Genomic DNA, 21336 nt, shown 5'->3' with positions numbered 1-21336 from the left:
GGCGGCCAGGTCCGGCCCTGGCCCCGACACCCCGCCGCACGGACCCCGCGGCCCGGCCCGGCCCGGAGCTTGGCCGGGGGAGGGGCTGCAGCCCGCCTCTTTACACAGGCGCCGCCGCAGCCACCGCGCCGCGCAAGGACCCCGGGGACCCGCCGCGTCCGCGTCGCTTAGCAACCTCCCGCCGGGGCAGCCGCCCACTTCCGCTTCCGGGACAGGCGGGGAAGATGGCGGCGGCCAGCGACAGAGAGGAGGAGGCGGTGGCTGACTGGTAACTATGGCGATGGGCGCGGGCTGCGACGGGGGGACCCGGCCGGAACCTGGTCTCCGCCCCCTGGGGCCTCTCCCCGCAGCTACACCCCGCTGCCAGGCAGCCCCGCCCTTTCGCGGAGCCCCGGCCACCCCTTCCCCTTCCTCCCCGGCCGTGCCGCCCGGCCCCATCTCCCCACGGCCGTGACGCTTCCCGGCCCCCATCTCCCCGGCCCCCGCCTTCTCCCCCGGCCACCCCTCCCCGCTCCCCGCTGCCTCAGCTGGGTTGTTGCCTCCCCGGCTCCCTTCCCTTCTCGCAGGCGCGGTCACGGAGCCGGTTGCTGGGGCGCGATCACACAGAACTGGCTGAGGTGAAAGGCACCTTAAACACGTGATCTCCCAATTCGCCCGCTCTCGTGAGAGGCGCGGGGGGGCTGGAAGCTCTGAGCGAGCCGGGACTTGTCCGATCGCAGAGCTGAGGGTGCTGGCAGCACCGGGCCCGGTGCGCCCCTCCCAGACTCCTCCCTGGGTAGTGGGTCACCTGCGTTTTCTTGGCAGTCTCCCACTGACTGACCTGTCCCCGGCCTCCTTCAGCCCAGCTGTGCGGGGTCATACCGGGAGCTGATGCAGCCACAGGACAAGGAGAGCTCTCTCTAAAGGGAGCCTGTCAACTGAAATTTGGCCCAAACTAAACGTAAAGCAAAAAGCTATTTCTATAGTTCTGGAAAATTTCAAATACATCTGTTATTTTAAAACAAATAAACATGCTTGTGCTTCGTTTGCGACTCCGATGTTATAGCTTGGAGTCTGAAATGGAAACATAGCGGAAACAAATGTTAAAGCCGAGGGTCCTGTAAAGAAAATTAAGTAAAAAAAATAAGTTTTCAAAATTCTTTCACTTTTAATAATCTGAGAAATAAATGTTTGTAATTTATCTGTCATGTGCATGACTGTAGTTCTGTAGTGAGGGAGAGACCTCACCCCCTGAAGAGTTTACTATCTCCATGGGGAACACTGACAAAGGTGGGAGGGAAGACAGGCCCAGATGAGGGAAGTGACTTGCCAAAGGTCACACGACTGGTCAGTGGCAGAACCAGGAATAGAATGCAGGTTTTCTGGGTCCTAGCCTATTGTTCTTTCCACTAGACCCTGCTGCCTTCCACATCACTTTTACCTGGACAGTATCTCTTTAAAACAAATTTCCACAGTATTGTTATTTCTATTTGTAAATGATTGGGGGTTTCTGAGATGCTTCTGCTGTATAAGGTCCTAGGCAGACCTGTGCATTGCTCAGGGAGGAAGAGGAGGAGGGAGTCGTGCATGAACGAGGGAGAGCAGCTCTGTGTGATGTCCCTTCTCTGTTCTCAGGGCTTTGCCATCAGAAGTGGAGGTCTTGGAATCCATATACCTGGATGAGCTGCAGGTGTCTCGAGGAAATGGCAGGTATTTGTGCTATTCCCAGGTGTCACTAATTCTGAGGGGTGAGATTTCACCACTTCAGTTTATCTCCAAAGTCAGATCTCAGAGCTGTGCTGCTGGGAGCAATCCTTGGACTGGCTTGTGTACACAGATGTTCCGGGTGTCCAACTGTGGATTCTGCACTTGGGATTCAAAGCCCCGGTGAGCTGAGAATAAAGTTCCAGTGGTCGCCGTGTCCGGATTGAACGTTTGCCCAGAGAGAGGGTTCTGCTGTCCTTAGCCCTACACCGGAGCTCCAGCATGCTGAGCTCCCTGACTCGTACCTGAGCTACTGCCAATCTCCGCCCTCGTTCCTAGCCGCTCCTTTCCTCAGAGCTGCTAGTGAACCTTGGCCCCCTTCCAATGAGCGTTTCCCCTGCGGGGGCAGGACAGGTACCTCAGCCTGCTGGTCTCCTCTCTGCTGCACTCCCGGCACCGTTGCCCCTTTTCAGCCCCGTGGGGCTTTCCTGGAAGGTTTGTGCTGCTGTGACAATACGCAGCCCCTGTCACCCTCGCTGCCCCGCCTGTCCTTCATTAATACGCCTCACACTTCACCTCAGCCTCCCTGCCCGCACAGGTCAGCGCCCTGGGAAATCTGCATTACCCTGCACCCTGCGACCGCGGAGGATCAGGACTCTCAGTACGTCTGCTTCACGCTCGTGCTGTCTGTGCCCCCACAGGTAAGGTCACGGTGCCTGACCCCCAGGAGTGCAGCCATACTTCACAGGGAGGGGCAGGGCAGGACCTCGGGCCCCATTCATCCCTGGATTTGTTTCTTTCTAGTATCCCAATGAAGTGCCAAAAATCTCGCTCCGGAATCCGCGGGGGCTGTCGGATGAGCAGATCCAGAAGTGAGTGCTGGGGAAGGGGTTTCCCCCTTGCCCTCGAGACACAGGAGGAAAGAAACTTCCTGCATTCCAGCTGGGGGTGGGAAACATGAACCCCCCCTTTTCCCGCATTCACAGAATTGCTCTGTCTGTCGTCCAGAGCTGCATCGGCCTGGCTAGAAAATAAACAAAGGCCATTGAACCGTCCCGCTTCAGTGCAGGACCAGCCACTAGCGGCCTGGGGGTAGGAAGGAAATTCCCCCTGGACAGGTTATTCCATCATTGTCCACTAGGGGAATCTCTTGCACCTTGTGAAGCCACTGGCCCTGGCCTCATCCAGTCGGACAGCTCCCGTGTTCTTCCCTCCCCGGTCCCAGAGGGTCGTGCACAGGTGGGGTGAGATCTGGATAGTCTTTTGCTGCCAGAAGGAGGCTTAGATCCCGCTGGCTCTAACCCTGGGTGTTTGGCCTGGTTTTAGTCTCTCTGCCTTGTCACCCGTGAGTGCAGCGGAGGTTGGGCCGGGCTAGCTCGTCACAGGCAGGCTGTGTTGAGTAGAGACTCTTCCTGGGCGTCGGCCTTGACAAAGGGCCCGTGTGTGCCAAAGAATCCAGGGCAGCCGGTAGGAGCCAAAATCTGGTGCCTCCGACCTGTTCTAATGGGACTCCTCTTCCTCCTCCCCCCCCCATGGGGGATGGGTAGGTGGGAGGGGGAAGGGTCTGACTGCGTTAACCACATCGGAGCACAGGGATTTCTATCCCCAGCTTGGCACCACTCCTGACCAGTCCAGTGGCTGCTGCAGCCATCTCACCCACTGCATCGTAGCCGCTGTTCCCGTCTTACTGCTGCAGCTCACGAGGGCTTAGCACGGCCCCTCCTTAGTCACAGGTTTCTGCCTCTTTCTTCTAGGATTTCCCAGACCCTGGGACAAGTTGCGGAGGCTGGGCTGGGGACAGCGGTGCTGTATGAGCTGATTGAGGTAAGAGAGGAGGGGAGGCCTGGGGTGGGTTGGGCATGGTGCTAGATACAGCCCGACAGCATCACACGCTCGCCTGGTCTCTGCGTGCGGGTTGGTTGGGTCAGAGCCTAGGCCCACCTGGTGCTTTGGGTGGGTAAAGTGTTCGTTCTCCTTCTTTCTACAGAAAGGGAAGGAAATTCTCACCGACAACAACATTCCTCATGGCCAGTGCGTGATCTGTCTCTACGGCTTCCAGGTAGGAACCCCTGCAATCAGTGCGTGGCCCTGAGGTCTGCTGGGGAGGGACTGGCAGCCTGTAGCTCAGGGCTTGTGGAGATGGGATGGGGGGCTCTGGGAGCAGATGTATCTGAATCAGACCCAGCTGAGGGTAGAGCATTAGTGGAAGGCCCCCTCACCAGGGGAGGGCGCCGTGGGGTGCACACAGGGCTCCTTCCAAATGGCCCCATCTCGTTGGACAGGAGAGAGAAGCGTTCACAAAGACTCAGTGCTACCACTACTTCCACTCTCACTGCCTGGCTCGCTACGCCCAGCACATGGAGGAGGAAATCCATGTGCAGCAGGAAGAGAGAGAGCAGCACCTGGCACCTCCTTCCAAGCAGGTAAGAGGGCCTGGGCCCTCCCCCCGTGTCACATAGAGGAGGCCTCTCTCTCTCCCAGGCCCGTCACACAATCCCCACTGCTCTGGATATGGCCACGCCTAAGAGCTCACTCCTCGGAGCTGCCGTTTGGGTTACTGACTCTAGATCGGTCTCGCCAATCTCCAGCCTGTGAAAATCACAGGTCAGGCCCCCAGAAATCATGGGATTGGCTAAAAATCATGAGTTTAAAAACAGAATAAACTTGGGGCTGGTTTGGTCTGTCTTCTGGGTTTGGAGCCTGTCGGGTGAAGCTTTTCCCACAAGGGCTAGAAACTTTCACTGAAATAACGTAAGGTGAGATTCTCACCTGCACACACACCTGCGGGGGCTGGGCAATCTATTTAACCCTTCATTTGGGCTTAATAATGCGCCCAGCCAGCAATCTGGACTCAGTTCCTGCAAAGTATGGAATAAATAGCACCAGTGCCCAGAAACCAGGTCCAAGACCCCTCCCACCCAGTGTCCTGAGAACAGCCCCCGCTGTCAAGCCAGGGGCATCTCAGCCAACACACATTGCCCAGTAGTGTCTGTGGGGAGAGAAGTCCCTCGGGTAAGGGCAACTTGACTATTGGTTAGAACCAGCTGCTTTAAAGTTATTCATCCTGTTAGACTACAACTCCCAGCATGCCCAGGTGGCATAAATTGGCCTAACTCCCAGCCAGCCAATCCAGAGGACTCCCTCGGTGCGTTTGGAGTGGGAGTTACAATAATCAGCAAGGCTATTGCAGTGCTGCTGAAAACGATGAGTCCTAAAGCTAAGCCTGGGCAGCCAGGCATCCTCTGCCCTGCTAGAGCAGCGCCTGGGGAAGCCTGGGACCCAAAGAACCTGGGGGTTGGTTTCCTGGAGGGGCAGGGGGTGGGGGGGGGTTAGTGCGATAGGACTGTGTGCCAGCTCGCTCTTCTCCCTGCAGGGAGTCGGAGTGCAGTGCCCCGTCTGCCGGGAAACACTAATCTACGACCTCTCCGCTCTGCAGGCAGCGCCACCCCCGCAGCACCCGGTGGTAAGAAGCCCCTAGCTGGAACCACGCCCACGGATCCGGGAGGGAGGGAGCATTTGGGGGGTCCCTGAGGCACACAGCAGGGGCCTCCCCAGGGCTGCTGTCTGCTTCTGCTGGGTATTTACTGGAGCCTGGCAGATACTCACTGGTCACGTTAACATCCACCTCGTAGCACCTGGACAGTCCTGACAAACTCTCCCCTTTCCCGCCGGGTGCAGTCCCCGTCTTCCTTGGGCTGGGACTGGAGACGGAGAGGCCACGCTCTACCAGCCACACTCAAGGACTTATTCCGTGGTTACTGTTTGCTTTTCTCACCCTGTGGGAGGGGAACAAGTCTGCATGTGTCTGATGGGTGTAGACACCCTGGAGAGGGACGGGTGCTGCTGTCCCGGAAGGGACGAGGCTGGGGCCCTGTCCCAAAGATCCTCCGGCCCAGCCAGGCTCCATGGGGAATGGGATGGAATTAAACCAAGGAAACGTGGCTCTTCCTGCCCTCCCCAGAGCCCTCTCCCAAGGGCCGGGGCAGAGGGCCTGTCACTTCAGTCAGTTAAGATCCAACAGGCCAAAGCCCTAGAGCACCAACCGGAGGAAGTGATCCTGCCCTGGCTCTGGGGGGTGGAACAGACTCTTGAGTTCTAGGCTGCGCTCAAAGAGAATTGCAGCTTCCCTTCAGTAAGTCTCTAGTTCGTGTTGGCTCACGTAGACTCTCCAGGCCCCTCGCGGGGACATGGTGCAGCTGGTCCAGTCTGCTGTGGCTACCCTGTGTCTGACTAACGCCGGGCGCCCGTGGGGGTGAATGCCCCAGGCAGCAGCGCTGCAGGCAGGGGCTTGGGTGCTTTACCCGTCCGGGAGCAGCCACTCCGCCAGGCTGGATATTGACAGAGCACGGCACTAACTCTTCCCCAGGAGCCGTACAGGCCTGATGCAAAGGCACTACAGACCCGAGAGGAACTGCGCATAATCTACCAAAGGCAGCAAAAGAAGGGGGGCATCATTGACCCCGAGGCCGAGAGAAACCGCTACTTCATCAGCCTCCAGGCGGTACGCTGCTCCCGGGGCCGGGCGTTGTGGGGAGCTCTCCAGCGCCGCCCTGGTGTGGTGCAGGAGTGTGCAGGGAATGGGGTGCAGGGCTCTGCTCTTCCTGCCTTCTGGAGCACCTGCTCGCTGTGGGGGCACTGCTGCCAACATGCCAGAAAGCGGGCGGGTTTCAGGTCCCAGACGGTGCTGGGGGGCAGGGAGGTGTCTCCAGAAAGCCGCCCATGGAACAGGGGCTGGCTGTCCTGGCACAGAGGGATGACCAAGGACTGTCCGGTTATTGCGTGGTGCTGCATTGCCGGCACCAGCTGTGGGGGGGGGTGGGCCTGTAGGAGCCGGGCCTGGGCAGCAGCCGCGGGGCCTTTCCCTAAAGAAAAGCAGGAGGCAGGTGGTGTGGCAGGCCAGGCCCTTTCCTCACCATTGGCCCCTTTCTCTCGCAGCCTCCAGCGGCTGCGGATCCCGGCCACGGAGCCGCCCCTGAGCTGCTGACTCCTGAAACTGCCGTGGCTGCCACCGAGCAGCTCTGCCAACCACCGCAGATGCCGGCCCCGGGATGTGCTGCGGAGCCTGCCAGCCCTCCCCAAGCTCCAGCTCTGGGGAGAGAACCCAGGCAGCCGGCCAACGCATCTGTTCCCCTGGAGCACCAGAGCAAGAGAGAGCGGCACCGAGGGGAAAGGCCGGGATTCCGAGGCCAGGGCAGGCAGCCGTTCAGCCACCCACAAGCAGCAGCTGCGGAAACTTGCCGCCTTCTCCGTGGCCCTGGGGGACCCAGCGGTTTTGACTGGAGACCCGAACGGAGAGAAGACAGGAGCCAGAGACCCAGTGGGGGTTACAGCCAGGAGCTCCCTCAGCTGCACGGCAGGGGCAGAGTGGCTGCCTTTGCTGGTAGGAGAGAGTCGGGCCCTGCTGGCATCTTGCCCGTGAAAGGGGCGTTGGACTCGAAGGAGGAGCAGCCCGCTGTGGGGAGATGGATGCCGGAGCAGGGAGCTGAGACCCCCAGCAGGGAGAAGGAAAACCTGGCACTAAACCAGCATGACCCCAGGGGCCCCACCCGCTGGCAGGGCCATCACAGGCCCTGGGACTGTGGGAGATGGGAGAAGTCCCGGGGCAGGGAGCGTGGTTCCTATCCCAGGGCGCCACGGGGGCGAGGGGCATTCAGGCCCAGTGAAAGGAGAGACCCCCACGGCCCAGTGAAGGAGGATGGCTCCTAGCAGGAGGGGGCAGGGGCTGGTGCGGGGGGGTCTTTCCTGGGGAGACCAATAAAGAGTCTATTAGAACATCAGCTATCCACCTCCGTATCCCAGGAGCAGGGCCAGCCCAGATCTCTCCGTGGGTGTGGGTGGCGGGCACAGCACACGTCTTCCTGGGTAAAACACTTCCTGGAGAGGAACACAGTGAGGCTGTGATGAGCTGGGCACGTGGTGGGGGCAGAAATCCAGGCTGGACTCACATCTTAGTAAATGAGGGGCAGGTGCGGTTACTAATGGCTGCGTTGCAGGGTCTCTTGGCAGATTGACAATCAATCACCTGGTTAGTCCTGGGCAGGCAAAATCCCTCTCTTGGCCTTGAAGGCAGGACCCAGGAGTAGCCCGATGCCACCCGACTGCAGCCATCTACATAAGGGCTCCGCGGGGCCTTCCCCAGGCTTCAGGCTCTGTGCTGAGGCCAGCCTAGACTGGCTCCTCTGAGCAGGGACGCAGCCCTGCCGCAGATCCCGTTGGCGGCAGCAATGCTCGGACTGAAGGGAGGGTGGGACTGTCCCATGAAGCAGAACAGCCTCAGGAAGCCAGGCCCCGCTCAGTGCCAGCGAGCAAGGCCAGAGTGCGGGAGGATCCCAGGCTCCTGAGCGTGAACGCCACCTGCCATTGCTCCGGGGTCAGCGCCCCCAAGGTAGCACTGCCGCGAGCGTCGCTTTACTGACAGCCCCCACCCCGGACCACTCACGAGCTCGCCTGGGGCCAGCTCCAGTAGCTGCCAGCCGCCTGGGCCAAGGGGACTCTGGTTGGATTCCCTCAGGCCCTGCCATTGGGTCCATGTCCCTGTTGATCGTATTTAAATGGGCCTTTTTCTCTTTAAACTGAGCTGACCCTTTTCTGCTCGCTCACTGATCCGAACCGGTTCTCCTCCCCGCCTTGTAAACATCCCTGCAGAGACCACACTGAATGCCCCTGGAGCAGCTGGCACGCCAGGCTTCACTTGGTTAACGGCTATTGTCTTCCCTCTGAGAACCCCCCCCCCCCCCCCGCTTCTCTCCGCACTCTCCAGTCCCCGGCTCCGGGACGAGCCATCCCCAGTAGGGAGTTACTCCCCTGCTCTCCATGCAGCCCAAGGCCAGCTCCCCATGGTATCCCAAGGAACAACCCCGCTGTAAACATTCCTTCACGCTCACCCCTGAGCCTTGTTACTACTCCAGCCTTGGCTTCCTGTTCCCTGGGATTAGCCCTAGCTGGGTCGCATGGGACTTGTCTTGAGGGACTCGAGCTTCTTGTGATCAAATTGGATTATTTCCATTCGCTCATCTCTCCAGCCCTGTCAGCGAAGCCGAGTGTTATGGTCTCATCCCTCTCCTGCCCATTGTTAAAGAGAACTGACCTCCCCTTGGAGGGAACAGCAGGGCTGCCAGGGGGGAGGGAGCAGGTGTTAAGACCCTTGATCCCAGTTTTTTGCCCCCTGATTCTTGTCCCAGCGAACCTTCCTCTTCCTCACTTCTGCAGGCACAGCACAGGAGTGTCCCACAGCCTGTTTGCAAGTGAACGGCGGGATTCTCTGCTGCAGCGCTGACCTATTTCACAGTCAGCACTGACACTCAATGCCCTTGATGCGATTTTTGTTAAAAGACCCCACACCTGGGTTTGCACGGACCCGGTTTTAGCTCAGACGCTCGGCTCTTGAAGCTGGACAACGTGAGCCGCCAGAGAAGGGAATTTCCACCGCAATAGGAACAGGCCCAAATTCTGCTCTGCCAGCCTCCTGTCCCCTGCTGCACAGCAGAGTGCAGAATTTAACCCCCTGCTGCTCCATTTGTTCCCCCAAAAGTACCTGGAGCTTGAAGCTGGTTCTTTCTCTCGGAAACCAGCTGCTTGAAGTTTTGCTGTTCAAACCTTCACAGCCCCCTTGGGAATATTCTTTAGAGCCGTCCTGGGAATCCCGTGATCTAGGAGGGCAGGGAATTTGTCCGTCTCATTTACACCGAGCTCACATGTTCCTAGAAAAGGTGACTCTTCTTAATGTGTTCATCAGAATCCCAGAACCACGAGCTGTCCCTGGGGGGGGCAAGTGCGGCAGGGAGATGGGGAGCGGAACAAAGGGAGGGTGAGAGACATTCCCTGGGGCGGAGGGGGAGCTTTTAGATTTAAAAAAATCTTCGTTTAAATGTTGGATGTGAATTTGGCAGGGGCCAGGGCAGCTGGAGCTGCTGCCTGTTGCTGAACCGTCTGGCAGGGTAAATGGTAAATTCTCCAGTCGCAGCTGGAGGGTTGCACCTCGTGATCCCTGTGCTGTGAGGAGGGACAGCTCAGCTCTCCTTCTGCAGCGCTACCGGGAGCCAGGCAGCTATTGCGCTGACATCAAATACAGAGCAGCGGTGATATCTGCACAGAACACACCCCCACGACTACCAGGGTCTATTGGTTCTAGAAATGCCGCATCCACCTCTACTTCCAGATCCCCAAATCAGGAAGAGAGTCCTACCATGATGTCACTCCTAATATTACCCCTTGTCTTTACCCAGAGACTTTCAACTGGGCTGCCTCTCAGCTCCTCCTGGACCTCAGAGCGAGTGTATTCCCCCTCCCTCGTTCCCTGCCTGTCCTTCCCAAACAAGCTGTAGCCCTCGAGGACAATATTCCAGTCGTGAGACTCATCCCACCACTCCCATCCCACCTCTGTGATGCCAACCAAGTCAGAATTCAGCTCACCTACTAATACTTCCAGTTCTCTGTTTACTGCCCAGCCTCCTGGCACGTGTAGAGACATCTAAGCTGTTCCAGCAGCACAATACAAACCAGCTGTGCTGCTGGAAAAGCCACAACGACTTCAGGGCAGTACGTTGTCATCAACAGGGCCCAGCCAGCCGTGGGTTTATCAGAGCTGTGCACTCCCGAACCTCTCGGACGGATCTGAAACAAGGATGTTGCCTCCACAAGACCCCAGGAGGCTGGAGGCCTTTCATCTGGGCTGCCAGTGGCGACTGCCGGGCACAGGGCGGTCATAGGGACGTATCGTTGAGTCTGGCCTCGAGAGGGCTGAAGCCACCACTGGCCCTTTTTGGGCGCATCGGAGATCAAGTCCCCGCACTTCGAGCCCTGAAAGTCGGACGTGAGGTTAGGAGGGGACATTACCTGGCCACGGACTGGCGGTGGCCACACGGTCGTCTGTGATTCACTTGGCTGCACCAGACCCGGAACAACCCCACGGAGCTTCGCAACGCCTGGGGTAAAGCCATGGACGGTCAGCGCTACGGCCCCTCACTGCCTGAGCGCGCTGTGGTTCGGCTGGGACACCACTCAGAGCCTGAGCACTGCCCGTTGCAGGCCCGACAAGGGGAACCCCCATCCTTGTTCCAGTGGCCAAAGCAGCCTGTCTTGTGCTTCTCTGGCTACCAGTGCTGCCTTTAATGCCCAGAGAGGCTAAGTGGCATCTTCCCGGTCACACTGAGTCTGTCAGAACAGGGAATCGGACCCGCTCTCCTGACTGCCGGGCTGGCGTGCTGAGCAATGGCCACTCTTCCTCTCCTGCACCGAGTGAAACCGCTGAGGCTCTTCGTCTTGACTTGCGACGCCCAGGAGTTCTCCCCAAATGCATCACATTGGGGGGTGCCAGCTGACACCCCCGAAGAACAGCTGGAGGCCTTCCTGCCTCTGGAAGCCGGGTCAGTGGACTTTGGGAAGACACCATGGCGTCTCCGCCCCCGCAGGAGAGACGTGGGCTGGGCTTACGGCTCACAGAATACACCTCAGAGGGTTACTGGGCTATTAAAAGGAAGTGGAGACCCCTGTAGTGGGTCATCACTTGGGGGATTCCAGGGCCCAGAGCTCTTGAAATCTCACAATGTTGGGTCCTTCTGCCAAGGGGGTTGAGGTCTCTGGGGCCTGAGAAACCTGCTCGGGCAAAGACTGGGACTTGCTGAAGTTTGCCGTAGAATGGAATTTTCCCTTTTCTTTCCTTGTCCCCCTGCCTGTCTTCACTGGGCACCATGCAGCTCTGGGAATCTTCGTTTAATACATTGCAAACCCAGTCAGTGCTGTGATTAAAATTAGCATGTGGGGCAAACCCGTTAAATTAACGAGCTGCAGAGAACTGACCCTTTAAAGGAGCAATGATGTAACTTCTGTGAGGGTTCAGGGAGAGGGCTGGACGCTGCAGGCAGATGGGCTGGGGGAAATTCGGGACCGGGAGGGCGTCAGGGTCATTCTGCTAGAAGGAGCCAGGTGGTGGAAGCCGGGGTGTGAGCCGCATGCTTGGTGGCAGGGCTGTGACACAGCAGCTTTGCAGTGAGGGTACCAGAGGGGCAGGGCAGGGGGTGACACAGCCCGTCACTGGTCTAGGTTTGTCTGTCTCACACACCCCATCTTCCTGTGCACTGTGCTCAGAGGAGCGTCGCAGTCCAAGAGGAATGGCTGCACCAAAGCAGCACTCAGACGATTGAACTAGTCACAGCTGAGATACCCGACCCCCTCTGAGCAGGGCTTAGTGAGACCCCCAGGCGAGGGTCCCTGTGGACAGGGTCAACGGAAGGGCCCAGGAAGTGGGGAGGGAGACACTAGCAATGTTATCATGGGTCTTCCTGGCTCCCCCACAGGCCTGGCCTGCCCCTCACCACACCTGAAGATGGTGGCCCAGCTGCCCAGGGAGCGGTTCCACGTCTCATAGGGATCTCCCGCTCCAGGCACCCAGTGAGCTTCGCGCCAAGGAAAACTGAAGTGACCTCAGTATTTACGGCAGCAGCTGCCACCCCGGGGGGAGAGGGGGCACCGCACAAGGGGTTCAGCAGGTACTGAACCCCCCGCCATGCGCACAGCTCAGCTACACAGGGACAGAGATCAAACCCCCAATGGAGATAATACCACAGCAGGGACAGCTCACGTGAGTCAGAAAAAGCCTATCTGGGAGCCTGATCCGCTGCTGGGGATGGAAAGATTCCCATGAACTTGGGTCCTTGTGAGCGCATGCAGTGACCGGGTCTGCGCCAGTGAAAACCAAAGGGCACCACTTCCTAGGCACAGCGGACGTGCTTAGCCTGTGAGCTCCTTGGGCCAGGGACTATCTGGGACAGGAACTGTCATCTTGTTCTGGGTTTGTGGCGCCACTGGCTCCTGGGCCAGGGCTGGGGCCCCCGGCAGCTCCCCCAGCACAGAGCACTCTAACAATACCTGCACGTACAGAGTTCGCAAAGCACCTGGAAGACAGAAGGCCCCACCCAGTGCTTGGTAGGGCACTGTCACCCTGCTTCACACTGTGCTGTATTGACAGAGAACATTCAAAGGCAGCTGGCAAATATTATGCTCCAGAGCCGAGCCAGGCGTCATCTCCAGCTTCCGTCTCTATTATCTCTTCACTCTTTCACTCCCTCCCCGGGGGCACAGTGGGCCGAGAGCCGCGGAGGGGGTGGGTTATGGCCATGTGATTAGCAGGCTCAGAATGCCCTGGCATTTCCAGCACAGCTGGGTCCTGCGCACTAGCAGCTGCGTCTGGGGAGGCGCGATCACGCTGGACACTGCACTGCGACCGGGGGAATCAGAGTGTCCTAGTTCTCTTTATATTTTAATAGACACCCAAGGCCTTGTTGAGGTAGTGAAACAAGAGCGAGCGGCTCCATGGGACTGGCCCAGAGCAGCAGCCTCACGGTGATCGAGTCCGCCATGAGTCACTCCCAGCAGTGGCGCTGCAAGCCCCTCCCCTGTGAGGGCGCCCACCCTCGGTCACAGCGAAATCGACTGCACGTTTTCAATGGCCCCGGCTGGGTCTGCTTTATACAGCATGAAGTGGCCCTGCACCTGGGCGGCGCTGATCTGCTCCGCGACACGCAGGGCCTGCTCTGCAAACTTCTCCCCAGCAGCCGCTGGCTGGTCTGGGTAGAAGCGCTGGAACATGCGGGAAATCTGCCAGCGGGAGCAGGGTCCCACGTACTGCTTCAGATCCACCCGGCCAGGGCGCACCAGGGCTGGGTCCAACCTGAGGAGGCAGACAGACAGGCAGAGGTGCGGTCAGTCAGCAGTCAGAGGAGTCCAATCACTGCTCTCTGACCTGCCCTTCGCTGGCATCCCGAGGGAGGGGCGGGGCAGACAGGTGGGCCCCCACAGCCTCAATACCTTCCATGAGAGCAGTGGGGATGCGCCACAAACCACGGCCATGTCCTTCCTCCAACGTGACCGTCCCCCTTAACTACACAGGCTGGGAGGGCGTCCAGCCCGGACCTCACGCCCCATGTACTGTTGTGACATGGAAGGCACAGGCAAGATCCTGCAGGAGGCTTCTAGCTTGGCGGGGTCTCTGTGAAGCAACTGAGAGAAAGCTGGGGAAGAACCAGACAAAGGAGATCAGCAAACCCTCAGGGTCCCAGAAAGCTCAGGCTTCTCCTGGGGCACCCAATCTCCTGGGCAGGTGGTCCACTCGGACACGCCCACCCACACACCTGTGACAGGCTTTCTGCTGTGAAAGGAGCTGCAGCCCAACGGAGCTCTGCAGCGGAAACCCCAAGGAGGGGGAGGACGGGTCTCCGGGGGGCATCGCCACAGGGGACAGGAGGAGACGGAGCGAGGGGAGACGCAGGCGGAAGATCACCGAGACTGTGGAATGGCAGCGTTAGGAAAAGGGGTACGTGGAGAAGGGAGCCCAGTTGTTTGGCTAATCAAACTAGACGAGAGCAACCCCTGAAACGCACACTCCAGGGAACGGGCCTGCCCTGAGCAGTGAGGAGCTGAGGGGGGAGCCGGTCGGTCCGATCTCATCTCCAGCGTCACTGTTCCCCAGCACCGAAGCAAGGGGGGTTCTCCAGCGTCACTGTTCCCCAGCGCCCAAGCAAGGGGGGTTCTCCAGCGTCACTGTTCCCCAGCGCCCAAGCAAGGGGGGTTCTCCAGCGTCACTGTTCCCCAGCGCCCAAGCAAGGGGGGTTCTCCAGCGTCACTGTTCCCCAGCGCCCAAGCAAGGGGGGTACTCCAGCGACACTGTTCCCAGCGCCCAAGCAAGGGGGGTTCTCCAGCGTCACTGTTCCCCAGCGCCCAAGCAAGGGGGGTTCTCCAGCGTCACTGTTCCCCAGCGCCCAAGCAAGGGGGGTTCTCCAGCGTCACTGTTCCCCAGCGCCCAAGCAAGGGGGGTTCTCCAGCGTCTCTGTTCCCCAGCGCCCAAGCAAGGGGGGTTCTCCAGCGTCTCTGTTCCCCAGCGCCCAGGCAAGGGGGGTTCTCCAGCGTCACTGTTCCCCAGCGCCCAAGCAAGGGGGGTTCTCCAGCGTCACTGTTCCCCAGCGCCCAAGCAAGGGGGGTTCTCCAGCGTCACTGTTCCCCGGCGCCCAAGCGAGGGGGGGTTCCTGCCCTGGGGCCCCTCCCCCCCAGGAGAGGGCTCTGACCTGTCAACGTGGTTGGTGGTCATGAAGACGATCCTGGCCTCCGTGGAGGCGACGCCATCCAGCGCGTTGAGGAGGCCGCTGAAGGTCAGCCGTCCCATGCCCTGGTAGGCAGTTGGGTCTGGAGGAAAAGGCACCAGATGTCTCAGATCCAGGGCAGGTCTGGGACACCCGAACTCTGCCCAACAGACAGCAGCATTGGCAGCTTACCAGCTGCCAGGGAGCCGCCTCATCTGCCAACAATCAACACCAGGGGCCAAGAGGGCTGGTCCCCGGCCAAGGAACCTGGCCACCCTCCATCTTGCGCTCCCCCGACGCCGCCTCACTATAAACCCAACTACTGGCATATCTCCAGGGATCCTCTCTGCCTGCAGTGCAGCTGGCGGCAGGCTGCCCCCCCACGCCACGCACAGGGCAGGGAGCCAGCGGGGGGACCCTAACGGGCTGAAGAGCAAAGAGGAATATACAGCCAGGCAGGGTGTGCTGCCTCCTCCCTGGGAATCAGGGACTCCCCCGGCCCAGCAGGTGAAACAAAAGCCACCTCAGAACAGCTCCCCCATCATTCTGCTCACTGCCGAGCCGGGCTGGGACCTCGGGGGGAGAGGAGAGGCATCTCCACATGGCACCCAGATGCTGAAGACAAGGGCGAGGCCTGCACCAGTTTCCCCAGGGGTGGGAGCAGGCCCCCAGGATGGGGAAGGGCTGGGACTAACTCTCCGCAGCGAGGTCCCGGCTGACGAAGGCCGCGTCCACGTCCTCCAGGAGGATGATGCTCTGCTGCGGCGCCACGCTGAGGAGATGGTTGAGGCGATCATCGGAGAGGCTGCGGTCGCTCAGGCTCAGCAGGCAGATGCCGTACTCCAGCTCCCCGGCCAGGGCCGTGCTGGGAGGGACACAGGGCAGGAGTAAAGCACCAAGCCGCAAGGGAACCCCCGGGGGAAAACGCTCCCTCCCCAGTCCCGTAGGGCAGGGAGCACCTATATCAGACCCCGCCAGAGGGCAAGGATGGGCCAGGGGGCTGGGGGCTGGCCTGGGATTCGAGACCCAGGTTCCATTCCCAGCTGGGACACGGATCTTCTGTGTGACCTCCGGCAAGTCACCGTCTCTCTACACCCCTGCCTCCCACGTGCCCTGCCCTGCCTCCGGGGGGGTGGTGGAGGGAGGAGAAATGCAGTAAGGACTGCGTGGTACTCAGTGATGGGGCCCGAGTCCCCCCGGCAGAAACACCTGGCGCCGGACTCTCCCCCGCCTGGCCCTTCACACCGTCACTCCTCCGCAGGCAAAGCGAGCGGGGGGGGTGCTGGCGCTCGGCTCTGGGAGTCAGTTGCCCGCCCTGCACAGGCGTAAAGGACGACACAAGGTGCCAGGCGGGTGCCTCCAGATAGATGTGTCAGGCGGAAGGTGGGCTCCTGAATGACAAGCTGGTCAAGGGAGCCCGATTTCGTGTTACCCCCAAAGCACCGCTCCTCTTACGGGAGTGGCCTGTTTGACCCGTGTATTAGCACGGGGGGGGCTGGGATGGTTTTGGTGTGTGGAAATAAAGCAATTAGTATTCCAGGGGGCGGGTGAGGGGCAAGGGGGGCCTCCACCAATATTCCTGCTTCGGGCCACCAGCAGGCTAGCAGCACCTCCGGCCACGGTCCTTTGGCTTCCTTCTGTGCAGCACATTTCTGCCTAGCTGACCGAACCCTCCTCCTCAGCCCTAGAGAAGCACACGCTGGCCTCCCTCCATGGGGCCGAAGGGGACCCAGAGCTCCAGGAGACGGGGGAAAGCTGGCACTGCCCAGCGCACAACACTCACATGAAGCTGCTTTTCCCACAGCCCGGGGGCCCGTAAAGCAAATATCCCCTCCTGTACGGGATTCCTAGGGAGAGAGGGACCCATCAGAAGCCGGCAACACGCCCCACACCCAGCCTGCCACAGAGCCCTAAAGGACAGAACCGAACTAACGATCACCCCGCACCCCCCGAGTCCCAGAACGCTGCCCCGGGCCCCCGGAGCTGGGCTCTTGCTGGCGTCACTCTAACATGTCGCTCGTGGCCAGCCTGCTTTCCTGCTGCAGCGCTGCCGTCGGCTCTGGTTCGGCCGGGACTGGAGCTGACCCAAGGGGTAACCTGCTTGCGTCCTGCAGCGCCAGGGAGAGGCCCGAGAGGCAGACCCCAGGCACAGAACACAGTCCCACCGCAGGGCTGCCTAACGCACTGGGCCTGGATCACCCAGGCAACGCTCCAGTTTCCACCCACGGCGGTGAATCGGGCCCGCTGAGTGCAGGAAAGAGGCGCTGCCGCCCCGGTGCAGAAACTCCCCCTTTCCGGTTGTGGAGGCTGCAGCAGGGTGCCGGTGCCCCACAGGCAGCTGCAAGGATTGTACATGATGCACAGAAACCCCGGGTTCAGGGGTCCAATACTGGGCGGGGGGGTAAGGACTAAGGGGTATCTGGGGGCTCGGCTGGCCTGCACTAGCTAAGGGGCTGCAGATCTGGATCCAGGTGCACTGGAGAGGTGTGGCAGGCTGGTGAGGAGGCAGGGGTAGCCGCACAGCACCAGCCCACATCATCCTGGCTCGAGGTAGCGTTATTTGCCCCCAGAGGAAGGGCAGAGCCATCAGCCCAGGAGGGAGCCTTGCCTCTCTCACTGTACCACTGGGGGTTATTGATGAACTCCTTTACGTCCTGCACGATCTTCTCCGAGATCCCCTTCTCCAGCACCACGGAGGCGAGCGGCCGGCGGCGGCGCGGGAACCCAAACGGCCGCCATTCGGCACCCATGGCCGTGTACATGACTGTCTTCCCCTCCTGCTGCCTCAGAGCCAGTTCCCTGGCTAGAGAGAGACAGAGAGAGGGGCTGGCAGTGAAAGGGAATCTCCCAGAAGGCACCAGGCAATGGCCTGGCTTTTATATCTGCCAGGTTTCAAATCTGCCGCGGCAGCCGAAGAGCCGTACCTTCCTGGAGGATGTTGAAGAAGATCTCCCGCTTGGTGCCCAGGGCTGTGAACGTCACTGATTCCCAGGGGGTCCCTGTGTGCAGGTCAATCATTTGCTTCTCTCGGTTCCGCTCGATGCGGATCCACTTCCTCCGATACCTGGGAGCAGGAGGAGAGACAGGCTGAGCGGGGGGATGACACGAGACGAGGCTTAGGAGCGACTTCACTTAAGCACTACAGTGGCACAGCTGCGCCGACACAGCGTTTTAAGTCTCCACCTGCGCTAACTCTTTTGAAAAGCACTTTTCCAATCCCACCCTGCAGCGTGAGTGGCACAGGTCGGTTCTGCACCCCGTACAGAAACAGATCCGTTCCCGTTTCGGAGGTGCAGCCTTTGAACGTCCCCGAGTAGCCTTTCCATTTCGCAAGGGCACCCAAGGGGCATTCTCAACCCCAGTCTCCGGGCCGAACGAAGCCAGTGACAGAGGGACTGGAGATGAGCTCAGCATGCCATTTTACGGCAGCCGCATCTCCTCGTACTCGTCTCCTTCCCACACTAAGCAGGCCTGTGCGCTGATCCAAAGTCCACTGAAATCAATGGGACCCTTTCACTGACTCCAACGGGCTTCGGATCAGGCCCCAGGCTCTTTGAGAATTTCTCTTCACACGCAGCCCTCGGTTCCGGGAGCCAGCTGGGCAGCTCCCGGCCCGTTCCCCCCCCCGCCCACTCTGCCCCCCCCTTACCAGATGAAGTGGTTCCCAGGGCTGGGGATAAAGTCGAATTTGGTGCTGATGCGCCCGCTCTCGTGCTGCAGGTACGAGGTCTCCACACTGAGGTGCTGCGTGTGCTTGGCATAGTGCGAGATCCAGCTCAGCAGCCACTGGTAGCTCTTGTCCTTGCTGGGCACCTCCAAGGTGATCATGTAGTGTCGGCGAAAAGCAACCGCCCCAAACTGGGCCCCCTTCCGGGCCAAAGCCAGAGCCGTGCCCACCCCTACCAGGCCAAAGCCAGCCCCGAAGTAGGGATTGTCCTTCAGCGCTAAGACAAAGTCGGAAAAGGGCATGGTGGGGCCGGGGCAGTCACGCGGCTGCTTTCAATGGCATCACCTCTGCCAGCCAGAAACAAACCTGCTGACAAAACAAAAAGGGAAAGACTGAGCCATGGGGGGCCATGCAAAAGCTCAGCGCAAGGGGGCGACCCAGATGTAGGGCCAAGGTGGCAATCATACGACCCACTGGCCGGATCTGGCCCAGATTACGTCTTTACGAGGCCCCGTCCGATTCGTCACCATCTGAACTTTCTTTAAAACGCAAAGCTAGTTCGTAGCCCTTACGGATGCAGCGAACCACGGGTACAGCAACACCTGCCTGCAGCAAGAGACCCTCGACATGGGGGAGATGTTAAAGTCCCAAATGTACACCTCAGCCCACCGAGCAGAATTCATCCCTCTTCCCCTGGCGACTCTTACACCCTGACAGAGGATCCCGGCTTGCTTTGGGCACAGCTCGCAAACTGAAGCAGCACTGGTGCCCATATGGGAGCCCAAGCACCCCTGCCATCAGGCCGGCTGCCTCCTGAGCGCCCCCTCGGGGCCTGAGGTCATGCTGCAGCAGCCCTGCCTCAGTTTCCCCACTTGTTAAGGCTTTCTCCATTACATTACCAAAGCAAACTTTCTGCAAGTTCAGCAACACCCCTCCCAGGGCTGGATTTCTTAATGTAACAAAACAGTTAAAATGAGTTCTCAGCCCCCGATCAAGTCCACGTTCCTAGTCCTGCTGGGGGCCTCCCCGCTCTGAGCCTTTTCTCTGAAAACTCGGGGTTCCCTGCTGGACCCTACTCACCTTCAGCACTCTCCAGTCCCTCTTTCCCCGAGCGTTCCCCTCCCCAGCTTCCTGCCGCCCTTTACCGCAGAATCAGCTGCTCCCTGCCCAGGTACGCCTGCTCAGTAACTACTGCTGGGCCCTTAAAGAGGCCCACCCCCCTTGATATGCAGACCCAGAGCAGATTGCAGCCTTCACCATGGAGCAGCGGCCAGCAGGGAATGCAGCGTCTTGACTCCTGGCCATAGTCCTCAACAGGTCGGGGGCCCTGTAACTTTTTGTGCTGCAGAAAGAGAAGCAGCCCCTAGAGTGCTACAATCCTCTGAGAGGATGCAGCCAGGACAAGGCTCTCGGGAGCGGGGACAAGGAGTTCTTGGGGAAGGGTGGAGAGTGGTGAAACACCACGACAGGTCACCAGGAGGAGTCTGGGGGCACAAGAGTGTAAAACCAATCTCAGCTGTCTCAGGTGAAAAGTCAAAACTGAGGCTTTATCATTAAAAGCCTCCGGGCTGTAAGCTGTGGGAAAAGCCTGTTGCAATTACTGAGGATTTATTGCTGCAGCTAGTCACCATGCATCTCCAGCTGCATCCCAAAGGCATGTCCCGGGCAGCTGGGGGCCTGGAGGCGACGGAGACAGAAGCAGCCTCCCCTGTCTGTGATGGCAGTGGAAGGTCCAAAGCCACAGAGCCGCCCTGTATCAAGCTGTGGAAATGGCTCCCTTGTAAGGCAGCGTGGGGTAGTGGACAGAAGACTGGATGGGGGTTCTAGTCTTGGCTTGATTTTGGGCAAGTCCCTTCCCTTCCATCCCCCCATCTGTAAAACACGGGCGATGATACTGGCCTTGTCTGCAAGGTGCTGTGAGATCCACCGATGCAACGGCTCTCTAAAAGCCAGGGATCGTTATTAACACAGGCATGGACAGGATGCAGAATTTGGGGGGCAGTTGGGCTTAACCCTGAAGTCCTGCCCCTGATGTTCTCTTGCCCTGTTATTGATGGAGCCTGTGGAGTAGTTTGCCTTCCATGTTGTAGAAAAAGTGCTGTATAAATAAGTTGATTGTATCGCAGGAACCTGCCCTCTCCTTGGGCTGCACCGTCCCACCAATGATGATATCCAGCACTTTTCATATTGGTGATCTTTACATGCCTCAGTGACTTAAGCCTCACACGGCCCTGGGAGGGGAGGCAGCATGATCGCCCCCTTTGCAGAGCTGGAGAAGCTGCAGCTCAGAGGGGAGCAGGCGGCTGTGGCAGAGTCAGGAACAGAATCCAGGAGTTGTGGGTCTCCGCCTGCTCAACAGGCTGACTCCCTGCACAGCCAGGGAGAGAACCCAGGAGTCCTGGCCCCAGCCTGTAACCAGCAAACACACTGCCGCTGCTCCCAGCGGGTAGGGAGAAGGCTGGCTTGGTGCGCCAGCTGCAACAGGCAGCGCTACAAGGGCCATGCTGAGGGAGCCTGACCCTGCTGGAGAGGGGCCCCGATCCCGCCACACCTCCTCCCTTCAGGGGTCTGCCCCTCCCGTAAAGGAGCCAGAACCCCCCACCTGAGTTCCCCTTTCATGAAGTCTGACCCCCTTCTGCCCCCTCCCCACTGTAATAGGATCTAATTCCCCTGACACCCCCCCCCACTGTAAAGCAGCCTGAACCCCGCAGACCAGTTCTCCCAGCCCATGGGGTCTGATCCCCACTCACCCTATAAGGGGTCTGACCTCATGGGGCCGGCCCCAGCAGCCCCTCCCTTCCCCCAGCAGCCCCCTCCCTTCCCCAGCAGCCCCTATTCCCTTCCCCATGGGGTCAGCCCCCAGCAGCCCCCCCTTCCCTTCCCCCCAGCAGCCCCTATTCCCTTCCCCCCATG

General features: G+C 59.8%; 2 protein-coding genes across 6 annotated transcripts in view; one reads left to right on the top strand and one right to left on the bottom strand.

Moving 5' to 3' along the window:
• Window positions 1-112: 112 nt before the first annotated feature.
• RNF25 (ring finger protein 25) lies at window positions 113-8988 on the top strand. Its single transcript, XM_039495822.1, has 10 exons — window positions 113-268; window positions 1615-1689; window positions 2282-2384; window positions 2488-2555; window positions 3438-3507; window positions 3671-3742; window positions 3966-4106; window positions 5057-5146; window positions 6050-6184; window positions 6619-8988. The coding sequence occupies exons 1-10, from the start codon at window positions 225-227 to the stop codon at window positions 7387-7389; spliced, it is 1569 nt and encodes a 522-aa protein (XP_039351756.1). The 5' UTR covers window positions 113-224; the 3' UTR covers window positions 7390-8988.
• A 2745-nt stretch (window positions 8989-11733) lies between these two features.
• Window positions 11734-21336, bottom strand: part of LOC120375121 (mitochondrial chaperone BCS1) — a 9986-nt gene continuing 383 nt past the window's right edge. The window contains exons 1-9 of one of the 5 annotated variants that reach the window (XR_005586445.1): window positions 20323-21055; window positions 18406-18789; window positions 17681-17820; window positions 17365-17559; window positions 16540-16603; window positions 15452-15621; window positions 14742-14859; window positions 13489-13691; window positions 13239-13351 (exon numbers count right to left, since the gene is read on the bottom strand). Coding sequence is in view for 4 of the 5 variants with exons in the window: in XM_039495823.1 (XP_039351757.1) it covers window positions 13099-13351; window positions 14742-14859; window positions 15452-15621; window positions 16540-16603; window positions 17365-17559; window positions 17681-17820; window positions 18406-18725 (1260 nt within the window). In the remaining variant the exon portion in view is untranslated. Of the gene's footprint in view, window positions 13352-13488; window positions 13692-14741; window positions 14860-15451; window positions 15622-16539; window positions 16604-17364; window positions 17560-17680; window positions 17821-18405; window positions 18793-20322; window positions 21061-21336 lie in introns of those variants that run through there. The other 4 variants (XM_039495823.1, XM_039495824.1, XM_039495825.1 and 1 more) reach the window with 4 other exon arrangements.

The sequence above is a fragment of the Mauremys reevesii genome, linkage group 11 (genome assembly GCF_016161935.1).
Source record: "Mauremys reevesii isolate NIE-2019 linkage group 11, ASM1616193v1, whole genome shotgun sequence".
Taxonomy (NCBI): Eukaryota; Metazoa; Chordata; order Testudines; family Geoemydidae; genus Mauremys; species Mauremys reevesii.
This window is presented reverse-complemented; position numbering and strand designations above follow the sequence as displayed.